The sequence below is a fragment of the Choloepus didactylus genome, chromosome 3, assembly GCF_015220235.1.
Source record: "Choloepus didactylus isolate mChoDid1 chromosome 3, mChoDid1.pri, whole genome shotgun sequence".
NCBI lineage: Eukaryota > Metazoa > Chordata > Mammalia > Pilosa > Megalonychidae > Choloepus > Choloepus didactylus.
In genome coordinates, this window is record NC_051309.1 from 115,145,209 (window position 1) to 115,172,529 (window position 27,321).

General features: G+C 36.1%; 1 protein-coding gene across 3 annotated transcripts; it reads right to left on the reverse strand.

The window, feature by feature from the left end:
• Window positions 1–27,191, reverse strand: INTS12 (integrator complex subunit 12). Of its 3 annotated transcripts, none has more exons than XM_037830387.1 (7): window positions 27,088–27,191; window positions 13,537–13,701; window positions 9,926–10,078; window positions 8,209–8,396; window positions 6,596–6,755; window positions 5,084–5,230; window positions 1–2,378 (listed from the first exon to the last, which is right to left on the reverse strand). In XM_037830387.1, exons 2-7 carry the CDS (start codon window positions 13,690–13,692, stop codon window positions 1,794–1,796), a joined length of 1,389 nt encoding a protein of 462 aa, XP_037686315.1. In that variant the 5' UTR covers window positions 13,693–13,701; window positions 27,088–27,191; the 3' UTR covers window positions 1–1,793. The 3 variants fall into 3 exon arrangements, with proteins under 3 accessions (XP_037686315.1, XP_037686313.1, XP_037686316.1); XM_037830385.1 differs by having other exon boundaries at window positions 27,020–27,177; XM_037830388.1 differs by lacking the exon at window positions 27,088–27,191 and adding an exon at window positions 26,811–26,974.
• Window positions 27,192–27,321: the final 130 nt, after the last annotated feature.

Consider the following 27,321-nt stretch of genomic DNA (forward strand, 5'->3'; position numbering starts at 1 on the left):
TGTAAAGAATAACTTAGTGCCATTATTTAACAATGTGGAAGAGTTTAAAATAGTATTTTTCCTTAGAAACAAAGCTTAATTAAAAAAGATTTATCATCACAGAAATCATTTATCAATATATTTTAGAATAATGATGTTAGAAAAATATAGGGCTTCAGAGTGAGGGTTTGAGATTAAAAGTTTACAGAGTGAAGATTTAGTAACTTCATTACCTATAGCACCCAAGGTTGGTGGAACAAGGCTGCTCAGTGTCTTGTGAATGTGGGCATTTGTTAGACTTCCAATTTCTGGATGAAATGAGGTATTCCTGAATAACAAAAATACTTTTTATAATGACTGCAAGACAAGTGTGCATATATGTTGGGAAATAATTCTCCATGAATATTTCACGGTTCTGCATGATCATGAGCAAAACAAAAACAAAAACAAGGATGTTTGGAAGCTAGAGATAGTGCCTCCTTAAAGATAGAGGCCACTGGAGAGATTTAGAGATGCAAAGCCCTCTGGTTCCCCTCCCTGGAAACATGTGCTTACATTTCCAAGTAATGAGTAATCTCTCTTTTTCTGGAGGAGAGGATGGGCAAGTGCTAGCGGTTTATACAAGTATAAAGTGTCCTAATTTTGCCTTTCCTTTTCTGTGATGCAAACCCACTGCATAAGCAGATCACAAAGCTCTCAGACTGGGGATTGGGATTCAGGGAACCAGCACTTAGGGACTGTTACAGTTGCTCTGTTTTACTGCAATAAATGATTTGTTTCTCAGATCCAGAAAGCTTCACATCTCCTATCAGTAATTGTAGCAAGTTAACTGTAGCATGTTAACATTAATTTGTTAGCTTGCAAGTAAGGCAATAACACAGACACTTCATACTTCCTGACTTAACAATGTACACACACACATATTTCAAAATAATCTCAAGAATTAATCATTATTTAGGAGCTTCTTGTATGCAAAGTTAACTAAAATCAGGTAATATTCTATAATATTTTTGGCAGTAAAAATAAAACATCCTTTTCTTTCAAGGCATAGAAAAAAGTTGTCAGTGTGTAAAGTCAGGAATTATCCCATTCACAAGGACTCTTGGAAATGAGCATTTTTGTCAAGAATTCTCAGGGAATGTGTGTAGCTGGGATGGGTCAAAATGCAACATTTATTGAGTATATAACATGCACAATGTTACATAAGCATCATGGGAAAACTACTGTATTAAAAGGGCGGGGTAGATCATAATCTATTGAAAAAGATAAATATATCTAAGTAATTGATACGAGGTGGTAAAAAGATACAAGAAATAAATTATGAAGATTTAATTTTGAGAAAGGGGGAGATGAATTAATTGAAAGGAGAGGGAGAACTGAAATAAAGCTGAGGACTGACACTGAACAGCAAAATTTCGAGGGGAAAGAAGAAAACTTTACATGGGACATCCTATAAAAGGCACCTTGTTCACAGGATCAATTCTTGGACTTTTGCTGGAAGATGAACTATTTCTTTTTTAAATTTGCATATGCTTTCAATTTTCTGGGATTCTGGATGTTCTCATTAAGAATTAGTCATTCTAATCATTGTTTTCACACACTATGGAAAGTGTTAACAAAATAAAAATGTCAAAGATAGATTTAAAACAAAAAAGTTTCCAAGTTTTGCTAAATATTATTTAGCATTTTAAGGTAAGAAACAATAGAAATTTGATCATGAAGATTTTATTAAATTAAAGCATATTACATTGTTTGTCCTAATAATGAGATTTTCATCTTTAGGGTAATGTGATATAAAAACCTATTTGGTCATATTACTTCTTGAGTTTCTTTTGGGCAGCTTTCTTCTTGACCATCTGTAATCGCTTCATGGCATTGAGCTGTGATTCTTGTGAAGTTGGACCTTTGAGGGATGCTGAGGAAGAGCTGCTTGATTCTGAAGTGGTTTTGCTGGTGGTATTTCCACTGGGCCCTGCTGTCCCACTATTTCCATTCCCACTTAGCTGGCTGCTGCTTCCCGGAACTAAACTACTTGGACTAGGAAGACCTACTTTGCTAACATTGTCACAACTAACTGAGCGACTAAGGCCAGTTTTGCCCAAGGTTAGAGGCGGAGGTGGTTTCAATGGTACAGTGGGAGTAGTGCTGTTACTGGAACCTATTTTGGAACCTATTCCACCTTTGGATGATGTTGCCAGACCAGTCAAACCCACAGGCTTCTGGTTAGCTGATGAGGTAGCAGGTTTCCCGCTATTGTTTTGTGTTGTTGAATTCAATTTTGCTGTTGATGGACCAGCAGAGGAGGTTTTGGCTGCAAAGGCTGCCCAACCAGTTAGGCCACTAGATACTGATGAAGAAACACTGGTACTAGAAGAATTTCCTGAAATAACTGCAGATGTCTAAAAAAATAAGATAAATATTACATTACAGCCAAGTATAATCAACATCTAGGTAGCATCTTTGAACATATAACTAGTTTAATTCAGACTTTTTATACCAAACTAATGACTTGAGAAATTTAAATCACACCATTAAAATTAGGTCTTTATGAAACCAATCCAAAGAAAAACACAAATAACAAAATTTATCCATAACTAGTGGGTGTTACCATTTTCAAAGCAGAAACTTTTGGAAGCTATCCTCTTGTTCTAATGATTCCAAAAGATAAATGTATGGAATTCCTCTTTGGGAATTGCTTTTAGATTCTGTTATAAGATGCATCAGAAAAATGAGACTTAAATTGTTTTTCACCCAAAAAGGTTTTATCTAGCTAAGTGCAATAGCTATGGCATTGCAAAATATACAGATGTTCAAAGTTAACTACTTGGAAGTGTATAACCCTTCTGAAATATTAAAAAGAAAATGCCTTATGACTATTTTCACAATTTGTTCATGCTTCCATTTAAACTATCACATAAGAGACTCCTGCTTCTGTATAAAAGATTTTATCAGCCTCGCAAGCTGTACAGTGACATATTGGATAGGTCTCACTCACTCCCAGAGGTATTTCTTAAGGGTATAATACTTCAGCTTCTCCAAATAACTTCTTTGGCCAATCAGAAGCTAACAATGATACTGAAAACAACTTTTTTTCTCATGTTTATATTAGGAAAAATGTCCTTCTCATTGGCACTCTCTTTCCTTTCATGTTCTTAAGAAGGTTCACAAAAATGTTAAATTCACACAAAGGTAAAAGGTCAAGTCTTACAAATAGCATTCTATTTTTTTTTTTTAAATGGTGTTATCATGCCTAAAATATATCTGGTCATATTTTAGAATTGAACTCTGAAACAATCAATAAAGCATTTCTCGTTTCAATATAATAGTTTTCAATATTTTCTGCATGTAAACATTTTAAACCAATGCTAAAACCAATCAAGATAAAGTGTTTTGAGATGTTAATTTTAGAAGAAAAGGGGTCCATATTTTGCTCACATACTGTGAAAAATTACAGGGTTTTGACAGTAGTATTTTGACAACTACTTCATAAGTTTATTCAGAGAAGGAAACACTTTACATAATTTATAAATTCCTAGAGAAATACATGCAGGTAATGAGAGAAAAAGTCAAGAAAGCAAAAGGACACAGGTGCAGTAAACTTTTAATTTTCAGTTATGAAAGAGCTAATTTTTTTTTCTTTCTTATTAAGCATAAAAACTGTCTGCCATATGGCTAAATGATCTCTCAACAAACTTTACAAAAGAAAACCCATCTGAAGTAATTAAAAAGACCAACACTTATAAAGTACAAACAAGAAAGCAAGTTCTGTGTGTTTGGCATTTTACTTTAATGGCTTGCTGTTGCCTAGTACTGCTTTTCAACAGGATGACAGATGGTGTATAATACTATCAGAACACATAGAAATAAAATAATACAAACAATGGAGACCAAGTACTTTCTTACTATTTCAATGGAGAAAATAAATTTCTCAACTATTTTCAATTATAAATATTTTCTTGGCCATTATCCTAGTTAGAAAGTCATTCACTTTTTATACATGAACGGGAACAAAATTTTTTCATAGGAAAAATTTATTCACTTGCATCATAAAAACACTAAAACCCCCCATCAAAACAAACGACATCCAAGGCCATAATTTGTCATAAAATGATCTCACATTGGATTTCCTAAAAATAAACTTTAGTAGTAACAGGCTAGTAAAAGTGATTAAGTGTAGAATATAGTAATTCTAATTACTTTCAATAAATTATTCTTATTTCTATTTCAATTTACCAAGTGTCTGCAAGAGAAATCAATAATGATATTCTTTGGATAGAAGTACAAGGACTAAATTTTAAAAAGGATTAAATAAAAAAAAGGATCTGCAAATAAAATCATCAGTATCTTTCCCAAAGTAATTTATATTCATATTCTTTATCACTGCAGGTTTGAGCTTTAATACTTTTAACCACTTGGATAAGCTATTATTTGTAGAACTTTCTGGGGTCAATCTTTGAGAATTCGAAGGCAATATTTTTTCTTCCATTCTAGTACTTTGCTGAAAATTGGAATGTGTAACATAGTAAAAGTAACTTTTGATACAAATTTAGATTAGAAAAATATTTTATTCTATGACATCAAAATGCCAGGATATTAATACTAATGTAGTGTAATTTCAAGGATCAAACCTAGGAATGGCACTAGGTAATATGGTCCCTTAGTATAAGAGGTAGGTGACATAAAAGTTCATAATAATAAAAAATATAATGCAAAGCAAGAAAACATCTTCAATAGCCAATAAATGGGGAAAAGAAAGTCATAGGACCAATTGGTACAAGCAGGATACTATTTTGGACAGAGGTATTTAGAGTTTAAACCAAATTCCTGACTGGAGATGTGTCTGAATACGTAAGAATGGTAAAGAATGTCACATTGGAATGCTCAGAGATAGTTCCTATTTGTGATAAAAAGGGAAACTGGAGAGTTAGAAATTGAATCATTTTGTAAATGTTCCCTTTCTACCTAACATTAACAATAACTCAGTCTTAATTTCCAATATCTAGCAATTTACTCTATAAAGTTTTTCACTGAATTTTTATTAAGCAATATTATTTAGCTACCTAAATTAAGATACAATCTTAGATAAAAATGGAATGTACAGTACCTTTACTTCTGTTCTCTTGAATGCTAGAAAAGTTGTCTCTTGTTTGAGTTTAGTTTCTGGTTTCTTAACCAATGGATCTTTGACAGCTGGAGCGACAGAAACAACTGTGGGGGCTGGTTTCTGTGGTGGTTTCTGAGTTTTTTGAGCCTGTAGAAGTCAGTGATTGAAATTAGATACAAAATCTTAATTGACTGCATGACAAAATAATAAATAAAAATTCTATCATGGAACTCCTCCTTGACTGAATTGAAATATAGCAGAAGATATTATAAAATATCATGATGATACTAAAGTACAGATTCAAATAAATTATTTTTATCATCATATTAATGGTTTTATAGATCTCATTAATTTCTAAACAGTACAGATAATATTATACTATAGAACCCACACCGATTAGGATTGGTTAAATACCATTTTAATGAGACAAAACAAATTGTTTCAAATACAGGAAGACAAATTATATATAACCAGTTGGCTTCACTCATGAGGAAGTGCATTTATTTCTCAGTATGGTTGGTCAAAGACTTAGGATTTTTCTTCTCGGGCATAAACCTGAGTAACTGAGGGTGAGTTAAAAGACGGACTCCCAAAGCTCAGATGAATTATACAGTTTTAAATGCAGAATGGCGAGAAAAAATTATTTAGTGACAAACCTTTTTTGAGATTTTCCTACATTGCATAAATAGGCATACTGACTCCAACTCAACTTAGAGAAAGTTCATGAATAAAAATTTCCATGTTATCAAGGAAGAATTTGTATCCTCTGTGCCTTTACAAACATTTTTACATTAAAAGAAATTGCAAAACAGGTAAGGAATAAAAATATTTAGATGAAGGGAAGAAGCTTAGAAGAGTGTCATATAACAGCATGAAAGTTCACAACATATTTAGGGAATGATACAGTCCAGCATGGTTAGATTGCATGAATATAAATGGTGAGGCAGTGGAGAGAAGGCTGGAAAGGTAGACATGGGTCAAATGCAGAAAGCCCATATTCATATTTGAAAGACAATGAGAAGGAAAAACTGAGGAATAGAGATGAAAAGACAAATAGAGATGCACATACAAATACTGACTCTGTACAAAATTGTAAGGTTGGTGGCTTAAGCTTACTCAGGAATAGACATTTTCTATATTCCTTTACCAGTTTCATCAAAGTTTAGGACTTTGTATCTCACCACTAACCACAGTGCTTTATAGTATTTCAAATGTTTATAAATACATTGACAAATGAGTAAGGAATATTTATATTTTGTGGTTGCCAATCCTGTTTGTTTGTCAATATTACAATAATAAACTGAAAGTGAACAGAGAAAAATGCATACGTCATGGTCCTATCTTTAGGCATAGAAACATAAAGTACACATACAAACTATATATGCAAACATTTAAATAATTACCTTATATAATTTATTTTTTTAATGTCTTAAATGTTAAAATTTTTACTTCAGACAATACATATCAACAAAAAGCTACATACTGTTTAAAAGAGAAAAATATTATTCCTACCATTCTTTTCATTTGTCTGGTACATCGGGCACAATACCACACCAGGCGAGGGTCATTCACTTCCTTGTCTGTCACCTGGGGCTTATGGCAGTCTTGGTGGTAGAGATTATGGCACTCCTGACATTCTACTAATTGATTACCAGATGCCACTGTCATTTGCCTAAGAGAATATGTCATGAAACATTATACTTTCTTGAAGGCAACAATTTGAAGCCATTTTAGGGTTGTTCTGGTAAAGTTCGACAGGTTAAAGAGGAAAAACATCCAGAAAACCAAAGAACAAAACAACAAACCCTAACAGATAGCTGGCAAAAAACACTTCATTCCTTCTAAAGTTTGTGTTTAGCCATTAATAAAAGTGTAAGTGCCTAATAATTAAATTTGGCAATATTCTCCTTGCAATTTCTCCTTAAATTTGTCTTCTTTCTTCAAGAAAGTATTAGACTTTGACTAGCCCTCCAATAGTCTCATACACTTTCTTTGTAACTATATTAGAATCCTTTATATTAGTCACCTGCGTGTTGTTCTATCTACCTCATTAATATGTGAGTTACCTAAAGGCAGACACTGGACCTAATTATCTACAGTGCCCAGCTCAATAAATTTCTGACCAACTGATCAGAGTGTAGCAATATGTGTATCAAAGGGTTGAAATTCCTGTAGCGTAGAAAACAAGAACCGTAACCTTACACAACTATTATAAGTGTGCTGATGGAGCATTCCAGTTACTAGTTTCCCCTTCATTATTCCATAACTATTTTCTTTTTATTTATAAAATGATAACCTTCATGGTAGACAAAGGTTGAAATAAACAAATATATAGGTGACAACAATGATGTTCTCACAAATGGTGCTATGAAGAAGCACATTAACTTACTCTCTCTAAGGCTCACAAAAGCTTATAGTTATTTACTCAGCCTCAATACACCAGAATTTAACATTTTTCTGAAGAAAACAGTGACAAAGATAGCAATCTTTTTTGCTTTGCTACACAGAAAAGGCCATTAACCATTAAAAACTCAGCCCCTGTCTTTAAGGAGTTTAAAATCTAGTTATTTCTCTGTTTTAAATGCATCTTCTAAGCAGAATTATCAATGTTTTTATATTTATGCATCCATGTTTAAAACAACACTCAGAATAACCTACATGATCTATTCCTTTCATTTGCATTATCCTTTGGAAAAGATTTAATGTATTTTAGGAAACAGCAATAACAGCTTATTTTTGTAAGTTCTAACAACAATTCAGTATAAAAAGCAACACAAACTTCTAAAAAAACAAGAAGGAAATAACTGAGTCTTGAAGAACAGACTCTTCCTCACTAAAGAATAAAGCAATAATCACTTTCCCTCTAGAACTCAATATAGAAAATTTTACTATAACAGATTAAAGAAACCAGTCAGGAAGATAAAATATTTGACAATTTTAAGAAGTCAAATTCCTATATAAGCAGTTCATGAAGTGTAATCTATTTATCTCTTCCTCATTTCCAAATAATTAAAATATAAAACACCCAACTATTGATCTGAGTTTTTTTTTTTTTTTTGTTGTTGTTGTTGTTGTTGTTTGGTCCTTAAAAGAAACAAAAGAATTTACGGCAAGGTACAACTTACCTACAAACAACACAGGCCAATCCCATCTCCATGGCAAAATCATCAGCACTGGTCTCCTCAAAACTGGACAGGTCAGTTATAGCTAAATCCTTGCTGGTTTGGACAGTAATGGGAGAGGACCCTGTCTCTGGTTTCTCCAATCTAGGTTTCTTTGGAACATCAACTCCTTCACTGATATCTGATTTCACCTATAAAAAGCATCCAATCAGAAAATGATAATGAAAATAACATGGCAGAATAAACTTTAACTCACCGAGAGGTGGTTAAGATGCATAGTGTGCAATTACCCAGTTTATTTTACAGATATTTTTGCATAATTAGGGATAGATGTGTAAAATCAGTAGACTTACAATAAATTCAGTCTGTTTAAAAAACCCCAACAAGTTAGAAATAAATAAATCAGAACAGTTTAGCATATATCTGTTTTTTCTTTTTTTTAAAAATTCTTTCATCCATTAAAGAATTCTGGATGTTCAATGGGCTTCCTCGTACTGACTTTTTTTTTTTTTCCCTATCAGATGCTTTGAACTGAACTGGGAAATCACAGCACCAATGAAGCTGTTTTTTATTTTAAATTATGAACTACAAATATTTAAAATATATTAATATATTGAAAAGAAATAATGAACTATCTCTTAACTATCCAGACTTAACACATTGCCATAATTATTTCAAAGCTCATTCTGGTGCTCTCTCATTAAAATATAAATGTTACAGATATACCTATCTGTACATCTGCAAATATTTAAAAATCTGATAGGATGAGAGGAATAGGGAATTCTTATATGTTGTTAGTGAGAATATAATTTTAGGAAACCCACCTTGGATAACAATTTGGTAATACTTGGTAATGTTGAAGATGTATATATCCTATGACATACAATTATAGGTATACATTCTAGAGAACTATTAACATGTATAAAGCAACTCACTGAAGCTCCATTTTAATAGAGAAAAAGGATAATAATTTAACTATTCATCAGTAGGGTAACTGGTAAACAAACTGGTTTATTCCTATAATGATATAATGATAATATATGAGAGCTAAAAGAAGTATCTAGATCTACGTATCTGTTTTAATGCAGATAAATCTCAAAAACACAATGTTGAGTGAAGCACATCATTTATGTAAATCTAAAATCACAGTCAACACCACAATACAGTTTATAAATAGATGATATTTAGTAAAAGTATGAAAACATAAGGGAATAACACACTCCATCTTGAGGGCAGGGATTATCACATTGCATTTCAAATGCATTTTTTACTAATTGCTATAATATTAAGTATGTGCAGAAATCATCCAAAATAGATAATCCAAGAATTACCCAGAGCAACGTAAGGGTCTATTCTTGTGCATGTCATTCAATAAATTGCATGTTTAGTCAATTACATCTTTTCTCTTCCCTCTTTAATTTTTCTTCCAAACAATGGTTCCACTTAGATTTTCTGAGTTTTGACTTAAAGTTTACACTTGAAATTACTACATCCCCAGGGCTCAAATATTTGTTAACAATGATTTTGGTGAATGGTTTAAAAAAAGTTTCTAAATTTTACTTAAGTTTTTAAAAAGTCAGTAATTATAGCTATGAAAATATATATACTGAGTAATTATTATATATCACTATTATACAAACAAAGTAAGCAAAAACATTGTTCCTGCCTATGGAACAACTGACTTACTATTTGTTTTGACTAGATTAAAATAAAATCTTACTTTATCAGCAGGCCTCTTTTCAGCTTCCTTTTTAACCTTTTCAGTTGTGAGACCCTTGCCATTATTATTACCAGAAGGAAGACTAGGTGAAGTTTTGGGCTCTTGCTTAATGGGAATAGTTTTTGTACTTGAAATTTTGGGTGGTTCCATATCCTAAAAGGTAAATAAAAAGATACAGGTAATGAAATATTCAGACCATCTAACACATCAGAGAAAACAGATCATTAAACTAACAATTTTCAGTTAAAATTAAGACATCATGCTGTGGCCAATGTGATGTCTTTTTCTTTGAACAGCTTTATTGAGGAATAGTTGATGTATGAACAGCACCTATTTAAAGTATACAATTTGATAATTTTTAACATATATATATATATGTATACATACACACACACACACACACACACACACACACACACACACACACACACACCTGTGAAAATATCACCATAATCAGGATAACAAACATATCCATATCACCAAAAGTTTCCTTGTGGCTCTTTGTAATCATTCCCTCCTTCTTCTTTCCCTTCCATCCCCAGGCAACCACTGATGTGCCTTCTGTAACTACAGATTAATTTACATTTTATAGATATTTATATAAATGGGATCATACAGTATGTAATCTTTTTTGTCTAGCGTCTTTCACTCAGCTTAATTGAGATTCATTCATTTGCTGAGTATATCAATAGTTCATTCCTTTTTATTGCTGAACAGTATTCCACTGAATGGATAAACCATAATTTGTTGATCCATTACCTATTATGAACATTTTATTTGCATTTTTAGCTATTACAAATAAAACTGTTATGAAAATTCACGGATATATGCATGCATTTATTCTGAATAAATATCTAGGAATAGAATGGCTGGATCATATGGTAGGTATATTTAAAACTTTTTAAGAAACTATCAAATTGTCTTCCAAAGTGACTGTACTATTTTACATTTCTACCAAGAGTACATGAAAGTTTCAGCTCCTTCGAATCTTCAACATTTGGTATAGTCTTTTTAATTTTAGACATTCTAATAGGTATACTAAATTTCCTAATAACTAATGATGTTGAGCATCTTTTCAAGTGTTTTATTTGTCATACATATATCTTTTTTGGTGAAGTGTCAGCTAAAATTTTTTGCCCATTTTTAAAAATGGCCTTGTTTTCTTATTAAGTTTAAAGACTTCTTTATAGATTCTGGATACAAGTCCCCTATTAGGTATATGATTTGGAATATTTTCTTCCAGTCTGCGGCCTGTCTTTTTATTGTTATAAGCTTCTAACCTTGTTCTTACATTAGAGCTTTGCTGACATAGATACTTGTTTTTGTTGTTACTATTATAAAAATTTATGCATATAGTAGATCCTTGGAAATTTTTCCCCAAAAAAGGATGACACTGCTCACTATTCTAAATAAAACTATAACAGTATACTGCATTCAGCTGAATGCAGTCTATTTTTCAGTGATAATACATAAAAGTGTGAAAACATAAATGGGAATGATACACATCAACTTCAGAGTGGTGGTTATCTCAGAGGGGGAAGAAAGATAAGAAGGGATGGGGAATGGGGCTTTAGATCTATTCATAGCAGGGCTTGATTTATTATCGTGCTGAATATCTAGATCTGGGGTTAGCAAACTGAGCCTCATAAAATATGCTCCATCATTTGTTTTTATAAATAAGGTTACACTGGAACACAGCCATAACCCATCATTAACTAACTGTCTATGGCTGCTTTTGTGCTTCAATGGTAGAATTAAATAGTTTGTAACAGAGACTGGCCCACAAAACCTAAATTATTTATGTCTGGCTTTTTCTTAAGAAGTAATGGAAAAAAATGTTAATAATAAATGCTAATAATGTAAATTAAACTTAAAAGTGGATTGTATTTGTAACAAAAAATTGAGGACACAGTTTTCTGGTACTTGAAAGCTATTATCTAATTCAGCAAAGAAGTTGCTCATGTTGTTGATGAATAAATGAAGTTCCACCTTCATTATTTCATTTTTTTCCTTACTAATCTAAAGGAAAATATCCACCAATATCCATACTGGAACTACATTTGGTGAGCTGGTTGTTAACATTTACAACCATATCACTGCTTCTAGGTGACTTTTATTCATGCTAAAGCTTGGGAAACACTGATATGAATCAATCTTCTCACAAAATTCTAGTGACAGAAATGTTCAGCTGAAGGCTAAAATTAAATGAACCTGTGCATAAACATGTAATAGAGTATTTTCTCCAAACTGACCAAGAGAAGTAAACTCTAGTTAGAAACCTAAGGGCTTTTTAATCAAAATGAAAATTTCATACACTTTACTAGATAAATTTCTTTCTATTTCAGAATCTCAAAATACTGCTTTTTTCTAGTAACAACAGGTTTTTGCTATGTGGATAATATCAATACACAGAAAAAAATGAACTTGATAGTGTGTTTTGTAGTTTTGTTAATTTTGTTGATTTGAATTCAATGAAACTACCAGAAAGAGAATGAGTGGAAGAAATGAGGTAACAACGGTTCTGCTACACAAAAAAACAATAAAATAGGAGCACAAGAGCAAGTATTGGAAGGTTAGGACAAAATACCACTGTTTACCTGGGTACTGATCCTGGGACTTCAGCTACAGATTCTGGATTATTAGATAGAGGTAGCCATGTCGTTCTGTCTGCCCCCTTCTCAATTTGGTCCCTAGATTCACATACCTGGGTGACTTAGATTTTCAAGGCTAGAGCTTCAGATGGTCATGAAAGCATGTCTTAGCAGATATTAGAAAATATAAAAAGGTATGTAGCCTACTATGCACCTACTACTTTAGGGTATTTACACACTTCATCTCTTTTAACTTTCACAACTCTGCAAGGTAAGTCTTTTTATATCCATTTTACCAATAAAGAAATGGAGCTGGGTAAAACAAAATTACCATGTACCTCAATTTCCTCATTGTAAAATAAGGAAGATAAACATACTCAATTCAAAGGATTGTTACCATGATTCCACTCAGAAAAGTGCCTGGTACCCAGTTAATGCACAAGATAAGTATTATCAACACATAACTAGCAAGAGGTAAGCTGAGTTTTAAAACAGGTCTCTCTGGTTCCAAACCACATGTTCTTTTCACATAAAGCAGCCAAGGCCATTTTGCTATGATTAAGATTGGAGCTATATAGTTCTCACTGTTTGTTCTTACCTAATATTCCCTTAAATTATTCTAACCTGTTCAGTTTACTTCATTGTAAAATTCCTGTTTTTCACTTTATTATTTTTTATCCCTAAAATATTAGACAGTGATTACAAGTAAGTTATGGTTACATTCAGTAGCTTTTTAAAAAAAATTCTGATTATTAAGAGTTGGAAATTAAATAAGCCTTAAACAAGTGGATTTCTATACACGTAATGTAGTAGAACAGAATATCCCCCATCCCCAGCTAACTTTTCTATGAGGTATTACAGTTCTATGAAAGCTTGAAGAAAGAAAAGAAAAAGAATCTAATTTTTTCATGCCACAAGGAAATACTATTTTGGCAGAGACTGTCTTGAGATGGTCTAAATGTTATTGTACCACTACAGTTATTACAAAACTCCCTCCAATCTTTTTATTCATACAGATACCTTTTGAGATGGACGGTAACTCGAATCAACGCCCCGAGCCAAAGATTCATCAAGCAGCGCCTTTAGTTTTTCAGCAGAATCCTTACTCTTTGAATGTAAGAAGCCTAGTGCTTTCAAAAAAATGGGATCCAGTTCCAAATTCACAGCAGCAGCCATTGTAAACACCTGAAGGAAATAAAAGGGAAAGTAATTTAGAGACAATGCTTAATTACCTAACGTCAGGGTTTTACTTATTTTGTTCTTGTTTATGAGTAACATTGTACACATGGTACAAAATTCAAAAGGTCCAAAATACCACCATAAAAGTCAATTTCATCATCTAGTTCTTTTCCCCTGATGCAGCCACTGTTATTAAATTTCTGTGTATCCATGGCAAAATTTTAAATCCAGATTAGCTCCTTCCTGTCACAAGCTCTGCTTTAGAAGATACACTTATAATTTCAGTACACAGGAATTTGATGTGTTTAAGTTAAATTTACTATTTATCAAAATTTCTTTTCTCAAACTTTATTTGTATGACAAAAACAAAGATTTATGGTAGGGGGCAGGGAGGGTTGTGGCACAGAAAGGCAATGGTTAGAAGATGCCTAAGTGTTGAACTATAGAGACCACTGCTGCAGTTTTAACTTCAACCATCTTTTTTTACCTCCTTAGTCCTCAGCCCCAATTTTAAAAGTCTCAGAAAATATACTAATGATAACTTTATTTGATCACATTTAAATTGGAGTTATCTCATGCATTAACCCATTTGAAAAAGCAAGGTCTCTGAGGGATGGTGCCATATCTTTTAAAAGGCATTCATTTATATATATATATATCTCATAGGGCCTATGATAATGGTCTGTCTTAATCTTAAGAAATAGCCAAGGCAGTCGAAGATAAACATCAAAGGCTTATAAATTCCAAAACATAAAAAGTTTTGTTTTCAGTTAATGCCAATGCCTTCATGTGGTTCTACTTTTGGTTATCACTTTTTCAAACACCTCTCCAGGCAAGGAGTTATTAAAATAAAAATGTATTCTTTGTGTTCAATCCTTTGATCAATATACCAGGGCTTAAAATCTATCTTCTATCCTTGAGGTTAATATTATAATAATGCAACACACTTGCACTGCTACAGTTAAGGATCTGTAAGCAATTCCACAGTAATCTCCCATTTTCAGGGATTTATAAATCCATTAGAGCTTGCTCTAGGTTGGATCTTGGCATATAAAAGCTCAGCCTGGAAAGAGATTTTGTTTGTCCCTTTTGCCCTCACTTTTCTCCCTCTTTCCTCTTCAAATGTGACAGGAAACACACATACACACAGACACAAACACACACCCCTAAAGGGTTTTTTTTTTAAGTTTTAGAGATGGTATTAGATATTAGCTAACCTCAAAATTACTGCCAAATTCTATGTTCAATTAAGATGTCATCTGACACACCCACAAAAAGGAGTTCAAAGACCAGTACTAGAAGGGAAATAACCTTATTTCAAATAGTTGTATTACTAAGAGTTTAAAAATTGAAAAGCAACCTGTTCCTTTGTACGATTATATTCTTATATATATCATCTATATACTATGATAGATACAGATAGATTATTTTAACATTGACCCATGGGGTTGGTAACCAGCCACGTTCTGAGGAGTATACAGCTCCTTAATAAAATTTCCATGATTAAAATGGAGGGTAAACCTGCCACTCCTCCAGACAGCACAAGAGGAGCAGAGCCTAGTCTTTCTATTGACATAACTGAATAAGGCTAAAGGGCATAGCAGTTTACTTATCCAGAACAATCTTTTTTATGGGATGCTGACTAGGGTTGTACCTGGAAGAATCCTTGTATATACTAGAAAAAATTTGAAATTTCTATGCTGAAATAATGAAAGCAAATAAGGTATCTGCATTTCTAGAAACGCAGATACATTACAGACTAGGTGACAAGAGTCAAGCATCTAAATTGTAAGTCTACAGAAGACATGTCATCAACACTAACATTCCAATTGGAACCTTGGAGTCAGTTCTTTTAATACAGTCCTGCAATTATAAAGGTAAAAAAAAAAAAAAAGAAAAAAAAAGGGAAAAAAATATGTAGTGCCCCCTTGAGGAGCCTGAGGAGAATGCAGGGGTATTGGCCTACCCCACCTCAATGGTTGCTAACATGACCACAGACATAGGGAACTGGTGGTTTGATGGGTTGAGCCCTCTACCGTAGGTTTTACCCTTGGGAAGACGGTTGCTGCAAAGGAGAGGCTAGGCCTCCCTATACTTGTGCCTAAGAGCCTCCTCCCGAATGCCTCTTTGTTGCTCAGATGTGGCCCTCTCTCTCTAGCTAAGCCAACTTGAAAGGTGAAATCACTGCCCTGCCCCTCTACGTGGGATCCGACACCCAGGGGAGTGAATCTCCCTGGCAACGTGGAATATGACTCCCGGGGAGGAATGTAGACCTGGCATCGTGGGACGGAGAACATCTTCTTGACCAAAAGGGGGATGTGAAAGGAAATGAAATAAGCTTCAGTAGCAGAGAGATTCCAAAAGGAGCCGAGAGGTCACTCTGGTGGGCACTCTTACGCACAATTTAGACAACCCTTTTTAGGTTCTAAAGAATTGGGGTAGCTGGTGGTGGATACCTGAAACTATCAAACTACAACCCAGAACCCATGAATCTCGAAGACAATTGTATAAAAATGTAGCTTATGAGGGGTGACAATGGGATTGGGAAAGCCATAAGGACCACACTCCACTTTGTCTAGTTTATGGATGGATGAGTAGAAAAATAGGGGAAGGAAACAAACAAACAGACAAAGGTACCCAGTGTTCTTTTTTACTTCAATTGCTCTTTTTCACTTTAATTATTATTCTTATTATTTTTGTGTGTGTGCTAATGAAGGTGTTAGGGATTGATTTAGGTGATGAATGTACAACTACGTAATGGTCCTGTGAACAATCAAATGTACGATTTGTTTTGTATGACTGCACGGTATGTGAATATATCTCAATAAAATGAAGATTAAAAAAAAAAATGTAATTGGCTTTGTATTCCCGCCCTAAATCACTAACGTGTCTCTCTAGTCCAGTGATCTCCCAGTGGGAAACAGGGAGAAAATATTAGAATGTTTATTCATATTTAAACTTTTATTAAGAAATAAACCTATTAATATACAGAGTGATAGCAGTGTATATATACAATTGATGACTAAATATACATATATATTAGTGTGGGCAAGTTTTAACTCATGGAATAAATGACAAGAAAAGTATGGAGTCACTGCTCTAGCCTATCTAGCAACTTCCATTTTCCCTTTTCTCCATTATACGCAACAGCTGCTTCTTCCCCTTGCAAATCCTTCCATTACTTTCATTCAGCTCAGCCCTTCATCCTCCCCACACTTCATTGCTAGCTAACCATCACCTTCTGCCCTTAATCTATTACCAACATATTCTCCTAAATTTTCTACTTTTCTCTCAAGCACTCCCTTTTTAAAAAAATTGATATATTCACATATCATACAATTATCCATGGTGTATAATCAACTGTTCACAGTACCATCATAGAGTTGTGCATTCATCACCCCAATCTATTTTTTGAACATTTTTCTTATACCAGAAAAAGTAAAAATAAGAATAAAAAATAAGTGAAAAATAACACTCAAATCACCCCCCATCCTATTTTTCATTTAGTTTTTGTCCCTATTTTTCTACTCATCCATCCACACACTGGATAAAGGGCATGGGATCCACAAGGCTTTCACAATCACACCGTCACCCCTTGTAAGCTACATTGTTATATAATCATCTTCAAGAGTCAAAGCTACTGGGTTGCAGTTTGATAGTTTCAGGTATTTACTTCTAGCTATTCCAATACATTAAAACCTAAAAAGAGTTATCTATACAGTGCATAAGAATGTCCACCAGAGTGACCTCTTGACTCCATTTGGAATCTCTCAGCCACTGAAACTTTATTTTGTTTCATTTCACATCCCCTGGGAGTCAGATCCCATGTAGGGGGAAGGGCAGTGAGTTCACCTGCTGAGTTGGCTTAGCTGGAGAGAGAGAGAGAGAGAGAGAGGAGAGAGAGAGAGAGAGAGAGAGAGAGAGAGAGAGAGGGCCACATCTGAGCAACAAAGATGGGTTCAGGGGGAGACTCTTAGGCACAATTATAAGCAGGTTTAGCCTCTCCTTTGCAGTAACAAGCTTCATAAGGGCAAGCTCCAAGATAGAGGGCTTGGCATACCAAACTGCCAGTTCTCAATGTTTGTGAGAACATCAGCAACAATCCAGGTGAGGAAGTCTAACACTTCTGCATTTGCTCCCAGCTCCTCAGGGGAACCCTGCATATATATTTTTATTCTTTGCCCAAATTATCTTGGGATGTGTCATCAAGCACTCCTTTTAGCTCCTTACATTTATTACTCCCCTACCCCCCAAGGACACCACCTCCCTTACACCTTCTGCAAAGTTGCATTCCTTTGATTTGTTCCTGTTCCAAGACCCAAGAGTTCTGTAGTCCCTAGTCTATATCTCTGCTTTCAGAAAAATATTCCATGACTACTATTTATCAGCATCTTCTCTTGGATCCATACCTGCACCTTCATTGTTTCTAATGTACAGAACACTTGCACTAGGCTCATCTTCCTCCTTACCGTCTGTCATCACCTTTGACAATTTTAGCATCCATATTGATCATCTTCTCCAGCTTCTGCATTCCGTTTATGTAGGTCTTCAAATGCAAGGAGACTCATCTTCAGTCACTGGATTTGAAATGTGCCACAACTGCTCTCCTCTTTGACTACAGTCTCTGACACTGCCTTGATCCAGGAACCTCTTCACGTACCAAGACAATCTTCATTCTCTGCTCATTTCTTTACTCCACCTGTTCTTTGTATTTATATAGACCTCCAGTTTCTTGATCCCTCTGCTTTCTCCTTATCAGCACCTTCTTGTCACTTTCTTTCCCTCATCAAACAGAAAGCAGTAGTTGGGCCTAAAAACACTTAAGGCTATGTGTTTTATCATTTATATTTTAGTTTTCTTATTTTTCCTTCCCCTTTTCTATTGTCTTGAATGGTTTCAATTAGCCACATTTGTCTTTCTGTACAGTTCTAGAGAAAAAAGTCCTAGAGATATCTATGAAAGAAGTTTAAAGCTCTGAATGTAGATTTACTTTAAAACCTCGGTTTTGCTTTAATACAAGAAAAGCATGAGAAAAAAAAATTACCACTTTAAAAACTAGCAATGACCTAGGAAAGTGGCAGTTGTGGTGTTGGTTGGAGTGAAAATATCAGCTGATGCTAACTATCACCAGTGGCAAATAACTATAGGTAACAGAAATTCCCATTACTAAACGATCTTTTGTTTATAATCTCTTCTTATTTTTCTTGATGTATTTATTTGCAGTATGTCACTTTACTTTCTATACAGCTTACATTCCATGGTCCAGCCTTCCATTGACTCTCTTCTAGTGGTACAAGCAGCTATGCCCCATAGGCCTCTAGTTTCATCTACTTTGCAGACGTCCACCCTGCTATCCACCTTCTCCCTGCCTGCACCCCAACTCCAAATGCAGCTGAGAAGAAAATACACACACTCCAACAGGCAGATTGTTCCTCTATTATTTCTGAGTTACCAACGTCATCTAGGCACTCAAAACAATTTAGGATTCCTACCATGCTTCTCTGATTAACTCACTTCACCACTTTCTGCAAAGACGAGTTATACTTTCTCCATTTTCTTTAAAACTGCTTCTCAATCTCAGTAGATGAAGTCATCTACTTCATAGAGAAAAGAAGCTGTCAGAAAAGAACTAAATCAACTGCCACTAAACTACAGACTTACCTGTACCTCTTTCCCACCTGATAAAAAATAGAGGTGGTGGCCCTCCATGTATTGCCACCTGCATTCTGGAGTCTATCTCTTCCTGCCCTCTTGGTAATCTTGAACTATGGATTATTTACTCTGTCTTCTTTGTTTTCAAATGCTTGCTTTCTACTGGCATCTTCTCATTAACATTTAAAATACATTGAAGACTCTTCCATCTTGTCTTCTTTATATAGCAAAACTTTCTTATAAAGTCATCTACAATTTATGTATTTTTTACTTCATTCCTTCTACGTATGCTGCAATTCATGCAAGTTAGACTTTATCCCACCTTTCCATGAAAATGCTCTCACCAGAGTCATTCATAGCCTTACTTGTGTAAATCTAATAAATACTTAAAAAACCTTCATCTAGAATTCTTAGTGGCATTCTATGTTCTTGACCATTCCCCTCTTCTTGGAAATACTTTACACCATATCCTACTGGATTTCCTCCTACTTTTTTGTCAGTCTCCTTTCTAGGTTCTTTCTGTTCCACTTAAACACAAAATGAGTTCCTCAAGGTTATGTTCTGGGTCTTTTGTTTCATCTATACCTTTTTTTTTCAAAGCATGATCTCTGGATCAGCAGCATTGGCACCATTGTGGAACTTTGTTAGAAATGCAGACTCTCCAGTAACCACCCCAGACCTATAAAGAAAAAAGTTTGGGAGTAGGGCCCTGCAAATCTGTTAAGTTCTCCAGGTGATTCTGATAAACTCTACTGTTTGAAAACTGTTCCCCTAGACAATTTGATCTACAGACTTTTTTTTTAATTTCTTTTATTGAGATTGTTCAGAAACTATACAATCATCCAAAGATCCAAAGTGTACAATCAATTGTCCATGTTACATCATATAGCTGTACATCCATTGTGCACAATTAATTTTTTTTCAATTTTTAGAACATTTTCATTACTCTAGAAAAGAAATAAGGACAAAAAAGGAAACTCAAATCCTCCCATACCCCTAACCACTCTCCCCACCTCCATTATTGATTGGTATAGTACATTTGTTACTGTTGATGAAAGAATGTTAAAATACTACTAAATGTAGTATATAGTTTGCAATAGGTATATATTTTTTCCTGTATGCCCCTCTATTATTAACTTCTAGTTATAGTGTCACATTTGTTCTAGTACATGAGAGAGATTTTTAATGTTTGTACAGTTAATCATGGACATTGTCCACCACAAGATTCATTGCTTTATACATTCTTATCTTTTAACTTCCAACATTCCTTCTGAGCTTACCCTTTCCACCACCTTCACACACCATTCAGCACAGTCAGTCATTCTTACAACGTGCTACCATCACCTCTGTCCACTTCCAAACATTTAAGTTCACCCTGGTTGAACATTCTGCTCATGATAAGCAACTGCTCCCTATTCTTTAGCCCCATTCTATATCCTGGTAACTTATATTTCATGTCTATGAGTTTACATATTATAACTAGTCCGTATTAGTGAGACCCTGCAATATTTGTCCTTATGTGTCTGTCTTATTTCACTCAATATAGTGCCCTCAAGATTTCTTAATCAACCCATTTTTTCAAGACAGTTTTGTTCACACACTATACATTCCATCCTAAATAAACAAGCAATGGTTCCCTGTATAGTTACATATTTATGTATTCACTACCATCACCACTATCTATATAAGAACATCTCCATTTCTTCCACAAAGGAGAGAGAGTCAAAGAAGGTAGAGAGACAAAAGAAAAAAAAGAGAAAAACAAAATGAAACAAAACAAAACATGACAGCTAGGAAATGACAAAAGGAAAGATAGCATTAAACTAAAGTAGAATAGTCAGACAACATCACCAATGCCAAGAGTCCCATACCCCTCCCCTATGTTCCCCCGCATATGCATTTAGCTTTGGTATGGTGCCTTTGTTTCATTAAAGGAAGCATAATACAATGTTTCTGTTAATTATAGTCTCTAGTTTGCATTGACTGTATTTTTCCCCCAATCCCACCCCATTTTTAACACCTTGCAATGTTGACATTCATTTGTTCTGCCTCATGTAAAAACATATATGTACCTTTTATCATAATTTTTGAGCACCCTAGGTTTCACTGAGTTATACAGTCCCAGTCTTGATCTTTCCTCTTTCCTTCTTGTGTCCCACATGCTCCTAACCTTCCTCTTTCAACCATACTCACAGTCATCTTCGTTCAGTGTACTTACATTGCTGGGCTACTGTCTCCCAAAATTATGTTCTAAACCACTCACTCCTGTCTTTTTCTTTCTGTCTGCAGTGCTTCCTTTAGTGTTCCCTGTAGAGCACGTATATTGTTCACAAACTCTGTCATTGTCTGTTCGTCAGAGAATATTTTAAGCTCTCCCTCATATTTGAAGGACAGTTTTGCTGGATATAGGATTCTTGGTTGGTGGTTTTTCTCTTTCAGTATCTTAAATATATCATACCACTTCCTTCTTGCCTCCATGGTTTCTACTGAGAAATCCACACACAGTCTTACCAAGCTTCCTTTGTATGTGATGAATCACTTTTTTCTTCCTTTCAGGATTCTCTCTTTATCTTTGATGTTTGATAATCTGTTTATTAAGTGTCCTGGGTAGAACTATTCAGATCTATTCTGTTTGGGATATGCTGTGCTTCTCGCATCTGTAATTTTATGTCTTTCATAAAAGATGGGAAATTTTTATTGATTATTTCCTCTATTGTTGTTTCTGCCCCTTTTTCCTTCTCCTTCTGGGACACCCATGGCATGTACATTTCTGCCTTTTGTGTTGTCATTCAATTCCCGGAGACGTTGCTCATATTTTTTCATTTTTTTCTCTATCTGTTATTTCGTGTGTAGGCTTTCAGGTGTCTTGTTCTCCAGTTCCTGAGTGTTTTCTTCTGCCTCTTGAGATCTGCTGTTATATGTCTCCATTGTGTCTTTCATCTCTTGTGTTGTGCCTTTCATTTCCATAGATTCTGCCAGTTGTTTTTTCAGACTTTCAATTTCCACCTTGTGTATGCCCAGTGTTTTCATTATATGCTTCATCTCTTTTGCCCTGTCTTCTCTAAACTTTTTGAATTGATTTAGCATCAGTTCTTTCAATTCCTGTATCTCAGTTGAAGTGTAAGTTTGTTCCTTTGACTGGGTCATAACTTCATTTTTCTTAGTGTAGGTTGTAGTTTTCTGTTGTCTAGGCATCTGATTTTCTTGGTTACCCCAATCAGGTTTTCCCTGACCAGAACAGGCTCAGCTCTCAGAAGGGGGCAATATTCAGTATCAGGTCTCCCTGAGGGTGTGTCTTAGAAGATTGACACACCCTGTGAGGCCTCATGCTGCTGTTCTTTTCTGCCCAGCAGGTAGTGCCTGTCAGCCTGTAGCTCCAGACTGGTGTAAGGAGGTGTGGCCTATGGCTGTTTTCCCCCAGGCTTTGGTGTCTGGTTCTGAATGGAAGGTGGGTAGTAGATCTTGGCACCCTCTTTTCCTCTTAGGAAAGATATGCCCTTGGGGAGATATCATTTGCATTTGAATAGTCTCTCTGACTCTGCTATCTCCACCCTTGTCTGGGTCAGAGCACCGAGAACTGAAAATGGCTGAGGTTTTCTCCACTGAGCTGGAAAAGGGACCAAAGACCCCCCTTCAGGGCCAGTCAGTGGCCACCCTCAGTTTCACTTGTGGGCCAGAGATAGCACCTGGTCCTCTGGGCTCCCCCTCCCTCTCAGAGAGGTCCTCTGGCTCTCCAAGGTCAGTCGTCACCAAAAGCCTCTATCTGTTTGTTGGAGATTTGTAGCTTGTAGTGAGCAGTTCACATTTGTTAATTAAAAACTCAGTTGTAGCTGGGCTGAGGTATATTCGCTTGTTCAGAGAGTGCTGCTCTTTAGCACAAGGAGGCTTTGCTGTTTTGGGCTGCCGTGGGGAAGGTGCTCTCAGCTGGGGTCCGCAGTTTTTACTTGGAGATTTTATGCTGTGATCTCAGGCATTCCTCCCAATCCAGTTGGTGTATGATGTGTGGACAGTCATGTTTGCCTCCCAGCAGTTATTCCAGATTATTTACCAGTTGTCCCTGGTTGCTTATTAATTGTTCTAGGGGGACTAGCTAGCTTCCATTCCTCTCTTGGCCATCTTCTTCCGATCTATAGTCTTTTGCCAATGATTATAAATTTATCTCTCCAGCCCAAACCTCTCTTTCAAGATCCAATTTTGGGGCCCAACCCGGGTATCTCAGTGGTGCCTTCTATTCAACATGTCTGTAACAGAGCCATTCATAAGCTCTTCTCTCATCTCCCAAGGAGTTCTTTCTCTATCTCATAAATGACACTCACCTACTTACTCCAGAAATCTGAGAATCAGCTTTAACTCCTCCTTCTTCCTTAGACCCCACATTCAATCACCAATCTCTTAAATCTACCTCAGACCCTATCTTCCATTCTCAATCCTTACCACTACCACCCTAGACCAAATTCTCATCTATTATCTGATCCTCTGCCACAACCTAATCAGTCTTCCCACAACCACTTTTGCCTTCCTCCAAATGTTTTCATATCACTCACTTGCTTAAAATACTTTTCTAACTGTCTAAAGGTTAAAGAATAAGATTCTTAACAAGGTCCCTAATGCCCTAATGATCTGGCAATACATGTAATACAGTTACTGTGAACTTGGCTTAGTACATGCTCATTAAATGTTAGCTACTCTCATCCTCTGTGGTAGCCACACTTGACTGATTTCAATTCCTGCAACATATCATACTCTTTCTCATCTCAGCACCTTAGCAGAAAGTGCCTCTCCCTCCATCTTAGCCATCCTTCAAGTCTCAGTTTTTTCCTGCATATCCCCCCAACAAAGTTAGAAGTCTTACTATTTGTTATATGGTCCCAAAACATTGTGTATTTCATAATAGTCACCACACTGTTAATTATGCAAACAGTGTCTGTATTTCTCATTAGAATGTAAGTTCCATGAGGGCAGGGACTGGATTGGTCTTACTGCTATAACCCCTGTATCTAGCAGAGTGCCTGCTGTAGTACTCAGCAAATACTGGCCATAAAAGTTTTCATAAAACTTTTCATCCCTGAATTCTGTTATACTCAACTTTTCTGGTTTTCTTCTCCTGTCTTTGATTCCTCTCTCTCTGGCTCATCTTCTCATCCCTATTTCTCCTAGTATTGCTCAAGTATCTGCCCTTGGCTATCTTCTTTAGTTCTGCTACCAATTTCTCCCTTGGCAATCTTATACATATCATATATTCCAGTTTAAAACTGTTATGGATCCCAAAGAGCCATGATCTTTTAATACAATCTTGTTTGGGTGGAACCTTTTGATTGAATGTTTCCATGGAGATGTGACCCACCCAACTGTGGGTGAGATCTTTGATTAAATTGTTTCCTTGGAGATGTGACCCTGACCATTCAGGATGGGTCTTAATTAGATCACTGAAGTCTTTTAAGAAAGTTCACAGAGAGAAGGAACTCAGAGAAGCTGAGAAGGACATTTTGGAGAGAAAGAGCCAATGCAGACCCAGACACTTGGAGATGCCAGGAGATGCAGAAAGAAGGATATGTAGAGATGCTAAGCTAAGAGATGAAGTCCAGAATTTGCTCTGGAGAAGCTAAGAGAGACAGAAGCCCAGAGACATTTGGAGAAAGCCAGTTTGAAACCAGAACCCGGGAGCAAAGGACCAGCAGACACCAGCCACATGCCTTCCCAGCCAACAGAGGTGTTCTAGACGCCATCACCCTTTCCTCATTGAAATTATCCTCTTGTTGATGCCTTAGTTTGGAAACTTTTATGGCCTAAGGACTATAAATTTGTAACCAAATAACCCCCCTTTATAAAAGCCAATCCATTTCTGGTATTTTGTATAACAGCAGCTCTAGCAAATCCGGAACATCATATTTTCAACTATCATCTCTAGGCAGATAATTTCTTATGTTTATCTCCTCAATCTCTATTAAGCTTAAATTCCACACTTCCAAATGCTTAGTAGATACCTTTACCTGATTGTTCTAATGGTATGTCAAATTCAGTTATGACTAAAACTGAGATTATTAATTATCTACCCCACAAGTTTCTTGTCCTGCACTCCTTATCAGTAAATGACACAACTTCCAGTTAACCAGGTCTGAGACCTAAATATTTCCCTCACTGAGCCCTCCTATGCTTAATTTTTTTTTTTTTTTTTTTTGGTCTGGGAAGACTTTCTCGCCATTTTTATATTTCCAAATCCTGTCAAGACCCAGTTCAAATACTACTTCACAGAAGGACTCGACTGAAAGCTGCTGGCCTTTCCCCACCCCCTATACTAGTAATTGCCTCTTTCTCCTAGGATATCTTACATTACTTTCTCATGGTATTGGGACTTACTACTTTGAATCATACTCCTTTTTGCAGTGTTACGTCCATATAATACTCTTGGATATCTTAAGATAAAAGGCTATATTTGATTTATCTTTTTGCCTATCTCCTTCCTGCTTTGCAAAGTACCACAACATAATGGGTATAATTACTGAATGAAAGGATCAAAGTAAAGTGTAATGGTCTTGTCTCTCCTTCTACACAAATCTAACCATTTCCAATGCTGCACCAGCAAAAACCAACAAAAAGGAAACCCAAACCAACCCCCTCTCCCAGCAACAAATCACACATCCAAAATAAAAAGCCAGAGCCCAAATCATAACAAAACAAAAAACATCCCTTTCATGACTGAGTACTTGTACAATGTCCTTGTCTGGAATGCTATCTTCCCTATTCTTCACTTTGTCTAAGTTCATTAATCTCACTAGACTGTAAACTCCATGAGGGCCAGGGACTTTTTTTGTGCATTGTTACATCCCTACTGGGAACTAACCGGTGCTCAAAAATATTTATTGAATGAATGAACTAGATTTTTGTTTAAATGTCACTTTGCAGGGCTTCTGGATCCCTCCAATCTACACTGGTACTCATACATAAACAGAAAATAAAAACATATGCTTTTCCCCTAGATCCCGTTTTCCACTCTACCTGCCACATCACAAAAGAAGTTCCAAAGCTGATCCTCTGCATGTGCACTGATATGAATGAAACTGAAGCTATTCAGGCACAGTGCAATATTAGGGTTGCTATCTCAAAACTGCTCTGGCAACCTTTGCTGGTCAGGTCTTGGTGAGTTCTTGCAACCCTTTCCAATAAACATCTTTTAAAAGATGCTGTGCTTTTCATTTCTCTACTGAATTTTCGGCCCTGGTTAACACTGGTACTTTAGGACCACATGTGGAAACGCGGGGGGCAGGCGGAAAGGCCACGATTCCAAACCCATCAAATAGCACAGAAGGTGAAATGCAACAGACGACACTTAGAAAAGGAATGTCAATCCTTTTGATCAAAGTAGGGCGCACCAAAGGCTTAACACGGGGAAAGGTCCTTGACAAGGGAGCCAGAGAGAAGAACAGACAGTGAAAGAGGCAGCTGGACTGAGAGGTCGCCAAAACCTTTTGATGTAGGTCCGAGACAGGATTCCAAGGACCTAGTCCCTGGTGCCGAGTCCTCAGTCCGCGTGCCCCAGTCTGCAACACACTCAGAGAAAGCACAGCCTTTACTGAAACAGGACTGTGGTCCGTCTGCGGCACGCGATCTCTTGCAAATTACCAATTTCCGCGTCAGAACGAAGAAACTAAGAAGCACAGAGCAACTCTCCCACCTTGCTCCTTGCGAGGGTCTCGAGCCTCCCAGAGGCAGATGGGAGCCGGGTCGCTCGTCACAACTCACCGCTCCGCTCCGCTGCTCGATCGGTTCCCGGTGGCCCCTTTCGAACAGATCCCGTCGCCAGACAGCTCCGAGAGAGGGAAAATAAAGGTTCCCGCAGCAGAGGCCGTAGGGGGAACGTTTTGGCATGGGACGACAGGAAGTGACGTGTCCCCTTTCTTTCCGGTCCGCCTGATTATGAATGACTACCGCCACGAGTAATTGCGGAGGAGCGTTGCCTTCTGTTTCTCTCCCGGC

Excerpts from the sequence above, each read along its gene's own strand:
- INTS12 (XM_037830387.1), bottom strand. The coding sequence starts at position 13,692 with ATGGCTGCTGCTGTGAATTTGGAACTGGATCCCATTTTTTTGAAAGCA. Across the intron at positions 6,756-8,208 it reads TTGGCCTGTGTTGTTTGTAG|GCAAATGACAGTGGCATCTG; the intron begins GTAAGTTGTACC and ends ATATTCTCTTAG. Across the intron at positions 2,379-5,083 it reads TCAAGAGAACAGAAGTAAAG|ACATCTGCAGTTATTTCAGG; the intron begins GTACTGTACATT and ends TTATTTTTTTAG.